This window comes from Argopecten irradians, chromosome 7, assembly GCF_041381155.1.
Source record: "Argopecten irradians isolate NY chromosome 7, Ai_NY, whole genome shotgun sequence".
In the NCBI taxonomy this organism is placed as follows: Eukaryota; Metazoa; Mollusca; class Bivalvia; order Pectinida; family Pectinidae; genus Argopecten; species Argopecten irradians.
In genome coordinates, this window is record NC_091140.1 from 26803529 (window position 1) to 26818954 (window position 15426).

At 33.5% G+C, this 15426-nt stretch overlaps 1 protein-coding gene across 3 annotated transcripts in view; it reads left to right on the plus strand.

Moving 5' to 3' along the window:
• The first annotated feature begins 5781 nt into the window (after positions 1-5781).
• The window catches only part of LOC138328002 (von Willebrand factor D and EGF domain-containing protein-like), a 55124-nt gene continuing 45479 nt past the window's right edge, over positions 5782-15426 (plus strand). Inside the window, exons 1-4 of one of the 3 annotated variants that reach the window (XR_011209150.1) lie at positions 5782-6140; positions 13299-13496; positions 14428-14586; positions 15055-15108. Coding sequence is in view for 2 of the 3 variants with exons in the window: in XM_069274554.1 (XP_069130655.1) it covers positions 6074-6140; positions 13299-13496; positions 14428-14586; positions 15055-15108 (478 nt within the window). In the remaining variant the exon portion in view is untranslated. The remainder of the gene's footprint in view (positions 6141-13298; positions 13497-14427; positions 14587-15054; positions 15109-15426) is intronic. The other 2 variants (XM_069274554.1, XM_069274555.1) reach the window with 2 other exon arrangements.

The window sequence follows — 15426 nt, forward strand, 5'->3', positions numbered from 1 at the left end:
ACTATTGTGAAAAAATTAAATTTAATCGAGGTGGGGATTAAAAAATCCAATATGGCGACTGTCGTCCCTTTCTCTGTTTGATAGTAAATATCCCGTTTTTTTAATAATTTTTCAAATCTCGTATTTTTTGAAAAAAAAATCACATGACTGTCATATACACTCATCAGTCCATCCTCCAAATACAAAAAAAATGTATGACAACATCCATTTTCATTAAGTTGGCCCCTGTGGGTCATGGTAAACTTTTAATCACTGTATGTGTCAATTACTAAACATAACTTACATGCTCTTCTTCTGTGGTCCTCATTAACAATAATGAGGACTCGAGATTTATGCAAGATGAAGGAGGTCCATATAAATGTAACCCGAAAAATACAGAAATAACGAAATGTACGAAACTATTCTGCTAAAAATGCACGATATAGATATTATTTAATTCATGATCGTAATCCTCAGATGCTTTGATGTTAAAAATGGGATATTTTTCACAAATTAATAAAGTTTTTTCACAAATTAATAAAGTTTCCCTCCGAGTACCCCGGCATCGAAAAGATAACACAAGAAAATGAATTCCTAAGTGTAAGATTATTATTTGTTTTTAATCAGAAGATTAATAGCCTTGTATTGAGGGTCATTTTGTATCAGCGGCCGCTCTCGGTCACAAAAGTGTATCGTGGTATAGAAACGACTAAAAATGCCTCGTTTGTGTATCGCATAAAAGTGTACCATGGTACAGAAAGAGTAAAAAATACCATACCATATAGAATAAATTGATACCCTGGCTATAAGCAATATATTCTATGGTATTCCTTAGAAACATGAGTAACATAAATATCTCTTTTTCAAGCATATACATGTTATATCTAGTTGAATTGGATAAGCTATGTCTTTGTTCAGCATCGTTGTAGGAGGCAATCTGATTAAAATACAGATCCTTATTATCACTACGTTTGATAAGAGGATCTGAGAACATCCTATTAGGGGTCACGTCAAGATGACCTTTTGAAATGGCCAATCAAATTGGCACTGCCAGAATCTTTACTGGGGACGAAATAGTTTGAAAAAGCTGTCCAAATTATTTTCGTATATGTAGTCATTTCGCCGAAGTGCACAACAAAGCTAATTGTATATGTATACTGGGGCGAAAAGACGTTTTCAATTGATGTTGTAAGGTGTAGAAACTGCATTTGCTCTGAAATACACGTGGTATAAAGGTCATCTAGACGTGAACCCTTATGGGATATTGTCAGATCCTCTATTGGACGGAGTGCTTATAAGGATCTGTGGTTTAATCAGATTGTGTAGGAGGTAAAATTGTGGAGAAGTTTTGATACACTTATTATATTCTGTTATTTACGGCTACTAAATTTCGCGAATTCCGCTTCAAAACAAGTTCTCGGAGATTAACTTTCGCGGATCAGACCATAGTTCTATTTTCATAACTTTTTCTGACAAAATAAAGTATCTTTAAGGTATTACAGATCTATTTTTTTGTGAAACAGACTAGCAGTGTACCTGCGTTTGTATAAGGTACATGTATCTCATTCTTTATAGGCCTAAGTGTTAATCCCTACACAAATACATAAAGTACGAGAGAATAGAACTCACGATCATACACAAATAAATGAACAATGGAATCTGCCAGTATTAGCGACGATCAGTATGCTTTGAGTTGTCTTTGGGTTAACACACCAAAACAACATCTACTACATATAGCTAAAAAGGATACCCTCGAAACTGTGAAAAAAAAACCCCGGAACTGATTGTCCCCCCACCGAAACGAAACGAATGCGCCGATGATGATTTCTGCGTGTTGTGTAATGGCGACCGACACAAACACCGTCTCATGCGGATGGTAGCGCTCTGGGATAAGTTTTACTGAACTATGGATAAGTTTGTTTATTTAGTTTGAACATAGATAGTTTACTTCTGAACATATATGATCATCTTAACAAAGCATTTTTGAACTATTCAGCCATAAAAATGTTACGATAATAATTCGTATAGATTTACTTATGCGATTTTCAGTCGATCGCAAAATTTGCGAAAGTAAATCGCACGCGAATAAAAGTTAGTTTACAGTATATATAATCCGATTTCCACTCCAGCAATTTTGTATTGAAGCTATCCATGTCAGTTACTTACACTTTGCATTCCAATTGTAAAAACTCAGATTTTACACTTCAGTTGTATTAGTACATATTGGAAGTAGGCTTTCGTTGGAGTGAATCAATATAGGATAAAGGAAAATTAGGAATTTGATACCCAATCTTATTCATCTTCAATAATATCAGGTATTATGTGTAAAATTGGATTTCCCTAGGTAGGGCATGTAATATTATGTTCCAGGAGCTTTAGGTGAATTGAACCCGTGTATTAAATTCGGCTTAAGCTTAATTCCCTCCAAAAACATGACTGGTTAGTTTGCTATATGGATATTCTACATAAAGGACAGCATATATTTTATATACTTAATTATATTATAACTAAGTACAGATCCCATTAACGTTTATATACAATATATCTGAAATTGTATTCACTGTTTAGTCTCTGTCATTTATTCCTGTATAAAGCTTAAGACGCACCGCTATAACTCAATGATTACGATGCAGACGTAATACAGAGGTTGTTTTAAGACTGAAATTAACAAATCAAATCAATATTAATATCAAGAACTTCAATATTGAATTGATTAGTTATTATTATTAAAATAGCATTAATTAAAGTAACATTAATCTACCTTTTATATCTTTTGTACTATTTCCAAAATATCCATTTTTATGACGCTGACCACAAAATATGGTATCTTTAAGCAAAATATTAAACTCATCCTTGAGATATTGTTAATCGTCAAAAATTATAATTACATTAGCCGCCTGGTGTAATTGGTACATTCAAACCAAATGTCATTGCATATTAGAAGGGAATGTTAATTAGGTATAAAAATGTTAGTAATTCTACTTGTTATTATCATTACATGTATTGGCGGTTCACTTTGAATTCGCGAAGTAAATACTATTGAATTATACATATTTCTAAATGACACTTTAAACCAATTCCATAATTGATTGAATGGAAATGATCATATATTTCTTAACTATGATTGCAATGGATTGTCAGTCACACTTCCCATTATATATATTACATATAATTTAGACACGGCACTTACACGATCTTATTGATAACTGGTACCCAGAATATTGTTCAAATATAATGTAATGTGGGTTTGCTGCTTTTTATAATTGGTTACAATTGGTTTGTCAATGTCAAACTGATGTAATCGAGTTAGTTATTCCACCAGGTGTCCTTGACACTATCTTTGTATTACACAAATATACATTCCATCCTCTTAAATGAACACGCTAATCTGTTGAGCGTAATGAAACTGTAACACCATTCTGGAAAATAGATATTATTTCACTCTTATTGTGTAAAACTGATGTGTGAAAACCAATTAGTCAAGACAAATGGAAATCTGATTTTTATATTAGTGTTGATTTTAATTGGCTGGTGTGAATACAAATGCATTTAACTGTTCAATGGAAACAGAATTACAAACATTTCAATATGAAGTTAATCAGAGAACTCTTGCAACAAATGATCTGTTAGTAAAAATGAAACTATCTAATAACAGAAATTGTATATTTTGTAACAGGGAACCAGAAATTTTAAGACATTTGTTTTCGAAATGTTATGTGCAAAGATTATTTGAACAGTTTATTGCTTAGTACAACATCACAATTGCCCTGCAGGTAGGGCGTTAGAATTGTACCTGCTGCCCCTATTGCATGATCGTAAAAGGCGACTAAATTTAGGATCTTATCTTTTCTCTTCTTCCTAACTGACTTTATCTTTCCTAATGCCTTCCTTGGCATCGCCTCACTTTTGGCCTTGAGTTGAGCGTTCGCCCCTGTGAGGAAGGCTCTGGGTTCTGTCCCCTGGCCGAGACACACCAAAGTCTATAAAAGTGGTAGTTTCTGCTCCTGCTTAGCGCTCAGCATACAGGGAGTGGGACGACTGGTTCGCCCGTTGTCAGTATAATGTGACCGGGTGGGGTGTGTTGCTTGGTGTCTTCGGCAGCATGCTTCAGTGATATAGCACTATAAAAAGGGCAATAGTTCCACTATACAAGAAGACACAACACGAATATACCGCAGTCTCCCAAAACACGCACCTCGCACAACATACACGCAACACTACGCATACATGGGAGGCCGTCCTTACATGACCATAGCTGTTAATAGGACGTTAATAAATCAAACAAACAAACAAACAAACAACATCACAAGAACACACTGATTTACTATAATTTTAACGATCAAGATATTATTCTGGGAAATCAAAAGTTTGGAAAATTTGTAAATCCTTTTCTTATTTTGCTAAAACAGCACATATATCGTATGAAAGATTCAATTCCAAATTTTGGAGTATGAACGATTTTCTTCACCAACACTGACAATAGAAAAACTATGTCACAGATCTTTACAACATTTCAAAAACAAATGGGGAGCGTTTGAGCAATACTTCACATTTAATTTCACAATATTTGAGTTATATATTAACTCTACTCATTATTAAGTTAGTCCCCCCTTTTTTGGTCGCGGTGGCCGAGTGGTTAAGATGTACCGACATATTATCACATGCCCTCCAAATCTGTGTCGCGAGTCCGAATCACATGTGGGGCAGTTGCCAGGTACTGACCGCTGGTCGGTGGTTTTTTTCTCCGGGTACTCCGGCTTTCCTCCACCAACAATTCTGGCACGTCCTTAAATGACCCTGACTGTTAATAGGACGTTAAACTAATCAATCGTCCCCTTTTCATAGACACGATATTAAATATTTTTGGGTAGCGGGGGAGGGAGTTTTAGACGTTCTATTGCTCACATTGGAGGGTCCCTCTTACTTTATATCTACAATATAAATTCATTTCTATTAATGAAAGGCTTATAACATTAATCATATACAGAATAATTACGAATGAATGAATGAATGGGTACATGTAGTAAATTTAAGCCTAATGATGTTTGATTTGGATGAAAGATATGTTTGACGTGTGAGAGCCCCCTGTAAGGGGAATTATCTATATATGAAAGTTGACCGCAAGGCCTGAACCTTCAAATCATATAGACATGTATGGGTAATAAAGAATGTATTTAAAAAAGCATATATCAATACTACACACCATTCTTTAGCTTATAACAGAGAAATTTCAACTCACTGGGTATCTGTAAATACAAATTAATGCTGATAGGTCATTGCCACCAGAGGCCCAAATTAACACTCCACCAAACTTTATTAAATATTGTAAATATCAGTTAATATAAATTGAAATAAAAATGAAATCGACGGTATTTATTTTGACCGGATAATATGCTTATCACTGTCTATGATAACGATCATCCCACTTAAAGGATATCTCTGCTTACATTATAAATCTTATATGGATGAATATGCATGTTAAAATTAAAGGTTTATTTTACCTTAAGTTCGGAAATCAGACCAAAGCATTTAAGGTCAAATGTATATATATTTTCTTCATTATGATCCAAACAGATACTTGACATTCAGTTTTTTACTTAGATATTTTATAAATTTAATGCACTATCAATTGCTATTTTATCGTTTGGTCGCGTGCCCATTCCCGGGGAAAATACTTTGATATAGTTCCCGTAGTCACGAAGGACAGGGAACTGTCGCAAAATAGACCATGGCTGTTATCCAATCGCATTCCTAGTAATTATCATGTGATATACTAACTATTTTATTAAGCTTTCGGTGTAAACGTTTTCCACATTCACTATCCAGTTACTGTTCTTGGTCTAAAACCTATAAGACTTTAAGAGATGACTGCTTAGTAAAACGTTAAATATTTCAGTGACAAGTTATTGTCATTGGCTACTGTAACACTGACTCCAATTGATTTTTGTACTGCTGTTAATAATTTTACTGACATACCAACCAATATCGGAATGTATAACCGCTATCAATAGCAGTGCACTGCATTCATTTGTTGCAAGTCGGTCACGCGGAAATGAACCTGTAAGAAAACATCGTTATTCTGCACACTTTAAATATGCTGGGATTTAAAGTGTGGGCCATTCTTTATTTATTTATTTTGGATGTTACTTCTTCTGAAGAAGGTAAGCACTTTATTTATTTGATTTATTAAAAACATATGTCTTTTTTTTCATTTTGGTAATTCAAAAAGACCCGTATATATATATGGATGAATTTTATCCCCTAAAAGCAATGTTAATTAAATGCATAAGGTCGGCTTGCTTTTAATTTAGCTTAAACCATTAAATATGTTACTTTATCACAAACGTGCGATAATTGTAGTTAATGTGTATTAATTAATTGTTACTCAACAAGTTTGAGCCTTCATAAAATAGCTTACCGAATCATGATTGAACTGCGAGTTTAATTATAGTAGAAATTATTTTCAGATATTGGAGAAATAATGAAAGAAAAACAAAACAATAATTACTTCGTAACTCAAAATGTTGGAAATCTACGAATTTTTATTCCTTTTTAAGAATTGGGTCAAAACATTAAAGCTTTAACTGGTATATTCAGCGGCACAACTGTGCCATGTGTACATGCTTCTGGTCTAAGTTTTCGACGCTTTAATCACTCCTTAATTTCCCGTAGAAAATACTCATGAAGTTTTATTAGTTTCGAATATGGACATATGGAATATGATGTTTTTTGGGGGTATTTTTATATTGTTTCAGTGATGTTACACACTCAATAGTATTACTGGTACTGTTTGTAAATGCGCTTATCTGTATCCCACGGAAGTAAAATGGAGCACACTCTCATTCGCTTTAGTGAATTAATCTTTTCCTCCGCATCAAAGAAGCGTCTCGCTTCGAGCGAAACCAAGTAAATAACTGGCAATTTACTTTCGTTTTGAATGTCATAATGGTTGCAGGATAAAGCCTCGTCATCTCGGATCTCAGCGTTCCTAAGTCACGCACCGAAATAAACCTTGTACTGTAAAATACTAACCATGTATTCTCTATTTATTTCCTCCAAATTGATTTACAGTATGCTGTACACATAACATTATTGTGTTGATTTCTCTGTAGACACAAAAGATATTTTTGACTATATTCTAGTTGTACAATTATCAGGTAAATTTCGTTTTAAAATCCAGTCATCTTAAACAAGGTTAAGAATAGAAAACATGCAATAGAATCACATTTGGGTCATGTCTGAATTGTCATTATATCGCTTCGACTAGTGAATGTACCTCTATCCGGATTCGTTCCTATACATTGATAACAATCAGCTTTTGAGACCATATAACATGTCGATGCCAATCAACGACACTTTCAATCATTGTAGAGCAGAACCTACACTATTGTAAAATATGTAAATTGTAAATTTGAAAAACAAATCGCCACAAACTTGAGTGGTAAACAGCATGGTGGCCACCCCAGTACCCCTAACGAATTTAAACAGCGCTCGACTGCGCGACAATTCAGCGGAAACCCCACCATATAGAATCTGTGTTAAGCGGGGCATAGAATCTGGACGAATCCGCCGAACGTCATGATCAGAGATTCATACGTGTCACCAGGACACATGATCCTAGTGTACAATGTAGGCTGTTTGGTAAACTTTTGCCTTTCAACTTTTCAACAAAACGTCTAAGTATAAACAAAGAAGTCATTAGACCTGTCTAGACAGCAGTGACAAATAAAAGGCAAGGACGAGACCCAAAATCCGGAATATGAAATGATAAAAATAATTAAACTTAAAATAGATAGCATAAAGTACTTAATGTTCCACATAAATACGAATTTTTGCTGTAACACCCCTTGATATTGTGTTATACATGTATGCCTTCAACAATGTGTAACGACTGTTATTCCCATCTTATATCTTTTTGATTCTTAGGTGTGTAAAACATAAATGGAAAATGGAGATATCGGTACATTCAATTTCTTTAAATACGGCTATAGGTGTTCAACATTTCAATAATTCTTAATTTTCTTATGCGCAGTAAGGGCGTAATTGGTTTTCCCGCGAAGAAAATGTTTGATTTTATTACACAATCTTAAACCTATTACATTCGATGTTCAATCGGAACACCTCGCCTACTTCTTCCAAAATTGTTTGAATACACATGAAAATGATGTATTTTGTGATCCGCTGGACGAGGCCAAACTACCGACTACATATCATGTAGGACTATATTACAGAGGGTTACCTCACTTGTGAAACATACAGCATTATTTTTTCTGCTTCATAGCTCCATATGCATCACTAAGAAGAACTTTAACAAGCTTCCTGATATATATTATCTAAACTTGAGTTTTACAAGACATGTGTGATATACATGTATTTATTAGAATATACATAAATGTTCAAACAAGAATCATTTTCTTCTATGACTTTTAGAAAAAAACATCCAACGGTCATCTTTAATTCCATAAATGGAATATATGACTTAACACATTATAATTGTTTGAATAATGTTCATAAATCTTAACTGTTCGTACGTTATTTATTCATTGACGATGCTACACCGCTGACAAATGGAACTTTTTTTCTATCAAAACCAGCAGACGAATCAGTATTTGGTCAGTTTCAAAAGTTACTTACTTTACACCATTCGCACTATGTCCTATATGGAATAAAGTACTGATCGCGCATGCACCAAAAGCAAAATATACTTTTTTACATAGTTCAAGTTTTGTGTTTATTAGACATACAATTACATGAGTAAATACCAGAGTATCGTTTATGCTCTGTCGGCGGTGGAGCATCTTAAAACATATTTGTAGCGAAATATCCATGTATATTTGTGTGGTGACAGTTCCAAAGACCAGGTAAGATACATACAGTGTACATGTCGCTGTGCATATATCTGTAAGTTTTTTGTTTTATTTTTATAGGAAAACGATATAGACGATAATCTAGTTTGTTTACATGTTTCATCCGTGCTTTCGGTCGCATGGCATCATCAGTTCGATCAATATATCGTTTAAAATTTAATTCCTCATATTTATTATAACCTTTATTCCTCAAATTAGAGACACAGAAAATGAGATATATTAATAAACGCAATGTATATATCAACATACGTGAAGATATACAATCCAGGAAACATTATCGTAAGTATTACAAAATCCTCTTCTGATTTTGATTTTCAGCAATTATACATGTACTTATACTGCTATCAACATACCACTAATTTCATTAGTTTGTAATCATAATCTTTAAGTTGTTCATAGAAAAGAACCTTTTGAATTAATTGCCATTTATGAATAGGTGAAGACAAAAAAAATTACATATTATAATTTCAACGTTCATCTTTAACAAAATTGATGATGTCATTAAAACACATTTTTGTCGATTATCGCTGTTTGAAATAGCGATATCTATCGTATTATTTTCATTATAAAGTATCATAGAGACGCTAATTAATTACCTCTTAATGTTCAGTTTTGTGTGACCAAGTCATATTAGAAAATAGAAATATATCTCCATGTATACAATTACAATGATTTGAGCAGGACGTGTGCACGTGGCAGAACGGACACGAACTTGTGTTTAAAAACAACAACAGAAAACAAAAAAACAAACAAAAAAACAAACAAACAAAAAACATAAAAAAGCATGCAAAAAAGGCCCCTCCTTCAATCAAAAAGGTTGTCTTGTATGTCATGATGCACCAGATCTTTTAAAAAATAAAGTTTCTTAAAAACAATATGAACATAAGAAAATGTCTTTTTGTGGCCTAAGATGAGGTTACAACACCAATTAAATGCAAGGTTTCCTCCGTAATCTATGTTAGCAGTGACTATTCACTTCGTTGTTTTACCGTCTGACGCAGTAACGCGCGGTTCTTCTTCTTCTTGTGGTAAGACCATTCCGTTGTAGCCGACGATTTTGTGGCTTTGGGTTTTTCGCAGAGGCGTGAGGAGGCTAGACGACCCGCGTTACGAAAATTGAATAACATTTAATTTTACCTTATTCAATTGTTCAGAAGGTGATAATAAATGTAGTATTAACGGTACCTTTGTAACTTTTACGACTCTACAGAATTACCAATCTAGTTTTACATTGTAGTATTAACGGTAACTATGTAACTTTTACGACTCTACAAAATTACCAATCTAGTTTTACATTCCCAGTTTCACAATTAAAAGCCGTTCCGGAAAGGTAGTGGGCCTTTAATTATTACTACCGATGGAAAAAATCAATTTTACACATTAATAAAAATGAAGTATTTTATGAAAGTAATTTGAAAAGAAAAATGAACTACAAGATTATCGTTATTTGATCTTTATGCTTTCTACTAATTTATTTTCATATACTATGCCTACCATACAATATTACTAAGAGCTATCTATAAGTCGTAAAATGTTTATTGAATTGAAATTGAAATAAAAACGGAACTGTTTCCAGTGGGATCTTTTAAACTAAGGTCTGTTGTTTGACTGTACACCGCCCAAAAGAGAGCGACTGTAGCATTATCAAAAACAAGGTACTTTATCAAATTCCTAATTATAATTTATATACAAAATGAAAGGAACCATCATTTAAATTCCGTTTACAGTATATATAGATGTAGTCGAAGACGAAACACTTCTTATCGCCAACTGATTACAATGAAGCATGTTACCATTGGCGCCGCCATCTTTACCGAAAGTAGTCCAAAATGGTTGCTACTTACCGCTGAGTCTAGTTTCGAAGAAAATGACGAGGTGATCCGATTGATTCGAGGTTATGTTTCATCCGAGGAGTTCCAATTGTAAATTAAACACAGTGACTGCAACGCAAAAATACACACACCGAACACTGACTTGCGCAAGCAGTGTGAATGCGCATTAGATTTGGCCTATTGTATCTGTATTGACAAATCTTCAATATAATAAAAAATATGAATGTAATGTAAATCTTGAATTATATATCAGAAAATGATATATCTTAATATTGTATATGCGCTGTGGCCCTACACCAGACAACTATTTGTCATGATGTCCAAGTCTGGTGTCAGGGACAGAGTATCTCGGGCTAAAGTAGACCGTCCTTTCTGGTTTCCTGCCAAGTATATCGTTTATTTTTTGATATTTTGATTTTAGGTACACCCTGATCACAAAAGCCACATAAAAATCATATGTCACAGGATTATTTTTTTCTTCCAGGGTTGCTAAAAGATGTACTAATGACTTAATATTTCGAATTTTAAGGATTTTGAAATAAATAATATTTCCTCTCTGTAACTTCCCTTAACATATAAATAATATGCCTGTAACATCTTCATACCTTAAGATGTATGGTCTATAACTTTCGCTCTTTTTGTCATAGTGAAAACTGTTTAAGTGTTATACATATTTTTCTCTGTCTGTCTGAGTTTTAAACTTTCTAATTTTACACTTTTTATATAAAGTTGCGCTGGAAGTATTTTTAATTATAAAAGTAAAAAATCTTTTTAACGTGTATACGTGACAAATAGGCTCGAAAGATGCCGAATCATTCCGAACTCTTCCGAACATCGTCGCGACAATCTCGAAGTAAAACGAGAGTTGTGAAACCAAGAGAAAATATCAACATTTTTTCATAAACAAAAAATGTGGTCGACCTCAGCAGACCCTATCTACAAAGCAATTAATGCTCACACATTACGATATTTGTTTGATACACATAATATTTTACGGCAATGTGTAAATTGGATGTTTCAAATACTCAATCTGTGGACATATACCAGCATGATTTGTTCATATTAGCCAGAAGGAAAACGTAAACAAACACATGTGCGCTTACGCTAGTTACCTGGCTCACCACGTGCAGGTCGTGTCGAACGTCAGCCACGTGATACGATTCGGAATCCGACAAAACCCGAAGTTACTGAACATCGTGGTGATTGAAGGCGCTTTATTCAAAACCGGGAATATATGATTTCGGCTCTCTTATAGGCTGACATATACTTTTTGGGAGCTAAATCATCAAGTTACATGTCAATGTTTAAACATCAAATGTTTAAGTTACATATCTTTACAGTGAAACTAGCAGCAATATAACTTTATGTAGATGATATAGAATTCTTAACTATGTCCAATAAGCTGGGTTTTCCACAATAAAACGAAATATCGTTATCTTAAATTAAATCCAGACCCAATTTTAGTAAAAAATTGCATCAAAATAGTTATGTTTTATTTGTTTCTGAAAAATCGATTTTTTAAAATTTTCATGAAAATTAATTTACTTTCAATAAGAAAAGTAAATAAAATTATACATAACCGCATTATTTTCATAATGTGACCGATTTGCTTTCTAATACCCCTTAAATGTTGGTCTGAAAACGTTAAAAATTGGCGAATCCGTAGCACTTTTCAACGTTTTTCAATGTTATTAATTTACCCTTGTTGGTTTATATTTATTATATTATTTGAGCATACAAGATCACATAATAATTACATATCTTAATGATTCTATTTATTTATTATATACAATATAACAAACAAGTTTGCAAGGTACATGTATATGTAGGTATGACCTCAAGCATTCAAAAAGAGTCTAACTCAGCAGGATATATATTTCTGAGACAATATTTTGCTTTGTATGATACTGTGTTAAAATGGACTATTTTCAGTAATAGCATGTTTCAAATTATAAGAAAAGCTTTTAACAAAAATCTAAAATAAAAGTATTGTCCAGCAATTTTATTTCCGTATTTTGTTTGTCCGTTTCCGGACGAAAATTAGTATACCGTTATCTTACGAAGTGTGCCTATGGAAGCTAATGTTTCCATTCAAAAACCCACTAACTTCCATCGTCATCCATAAACTCAATTAAAAAGAAATGATCAGTCGAAATGTAAAACATAAGGAATGATTATTATTTTTTGTTGTTCACTGGTATGTAAACTATATTTTTGGACAGATATTTAAACATAACGAGCTAACGCAGGTCATTTAGAATGTCTGTACAAAATATACAGTTTACACACCAGTAAAAACAAAAATAATAATTCCTCAAATAAACACAATACTATTTAAGCATTCATGTCACTATTTTTAACTTCGTCGCGGAATGCAAGAAATTTTGTTTCAAACTGTGTGAATCCGCGTGATTGATAACACAAAATACATTTAAAAATACGATTCCGTTGATTTTTCAAAGGATTTTTTTTTTAAATCAATACGCAACGTCGACGTCTCCATTTCACGCCATTTTCAGATTTTTTTCCTCAAAGTATGTGAAGAAAAAGAATCTGCCGATCAGAAAGTCGGATTAAGTATGAAAACAAATAAAAATAATTATATACCTTCTATTTATAGATCCCTGTGATTCTGCTAACTATGACGTAATCAATGACGTCTGGCGAGCACCTACCTATGTAACTCCTGCCGGCGAGTCACAATACTGTGATGCTACCATCAGAGAAGGGTGGTATAAACCTGAAGGTCTTGAAATGCCAAAGACTGCTCCGGCTCTGAACAAATGTGGTACATCATTCCCTATATGGATGAATGATAGTAAGTTATAAGTTATATTACAAGTTTGACGTGCATCAAGTGTGCTTGATATCAAAGTTTTAGTTTTTAGCACACCTAGTCCGAGGGTCTTGTCTGATGTCATGTCGCGGCGTCCGTCAACATTTCCTTTAAATCGATAGATATAAATTTAAAGATATCGGTCTTTTTGACAGACTATGAGATTTGTTAACAACACCAAATGTTATGTATTTAAACAACCATGTAGACATGGTTTTTAGATAGGAATTGCATACTTTTTACCTTAATATGTCAAATTTATCTCATTCTTGTCTTTTAAATTTCAAATTTGGCTCTTATGACCCTGGCTGTCGATATGTCGTTGGGGGAACGGGAATAGAGTTTGTATTTGGCCAACCCACCCCAGGACAGGAGGGGCATGGCCGAAATAGGGGTAACAGTGATAAATTATTTACATTGCTACTAGTCATTGAGTGCTACATTGCCAAAGCATAGTTTCAATTGTCTTTGACCGATGGGACAGGAGGGTTGAGGCTAACCATGGAAATATAAAGTAAATGTTTGAGGAAATAACACCGAACCTGCATTCAGAACATTTCTTAGCATAACAAACGAAGTGAATACGATAACGAATATTTTCAGTATTACATTTGTATTTTATTTGAGGCGATAGGGCTTCAACACAGTATTGTTAAAACTGTGAAAAATATTTAAATAATTTCATATTGACTACTTTTGTTATTGAATAATTCAAATGTCAAATAGTAGTAAATGTAACAAAAGATACGAAGGTGAAGTGTTAAGTATATAAAAACATAGCATGATATTAAAATATTTATTTGGATCCAACAAAGAACTCCTAATGTAATGACCGTAAAACATGACCATTTAAGTAAAAAAAACACTTCAAAATGGTAGCTTTGATATTCGTATCAATTTCTATATTTCAAAGATTTACCGACATCTACCAGCGTAACACAGGTTAAAGTTTGCGTAAAAACTTTCTTTAGTGAATGTCATCATACATGGGACATCAGAGTGAAGAACTGCATTACGTTTTACGTATATGAACTGAAGCAAGCTAGCCTTTGTAATGCGGCGTATTGTTTCGGTAAGTACTTGTTTGTTTGTTTGTTTGTTTGATTTATTAACGTCCTATCAACAGCAATGGTCATGTAAGGACGGCCTCCCATGTATGCGTAGTGTTGCGTGTATGTTGTGCGAGGTGCGCGTTTTGGGAGACTGCGGTATATTCGTGTTGTGTCTTCTTGTATAGTGGAACTATTGCCCTTTTTATAGTGCTATATCACTGAAGCATGCCGCCGAAGACACCAAGCAACACACCCCACCCGGTCACATTAACATACACTATTTTGAAACAATTTAATATTTCTCCATCTGAATAAGATGACATTCTTTATTGAAATAGAAAATAAATTTGACATTCGATAATTGGTGTGAACAAATATTTCGATAAAGTGGTCAATATTACATGCCTAGAAAACATGGGTTCTATGATGTTAAATGGTACAATATTTGCATTTTCCATTTTTATACTATCCTTAAAACTTTATTTCAGGTGACGCCGAGGTAAAATGTACTGACACTTCAGGAAATCAAAGTGACTGTACAGGTAAGCTACAATCTGCAGTGAATAGATTATAAGCATCTTGATATTGGCATAACAAGTTAAAATATATTTCTTAACATCTATGTAACAGGAATATGATGGCCAACACCGATACTGCCGTCACTACACATATACCTAAACCAACCTTATTGAATGATTGCCGGTATAAATTTTGTTTGAGTGATATGATAGGTATTTCTTTCTACCGTTTTATGTATCTACAAGGGGACATTGTTAGTCGACTTAACTCTTCGTACTGGATTATGATTATGGGTATCATGTTAAGACTAAACTTTTGTTACTTTTTTATTGTGTTAAGCA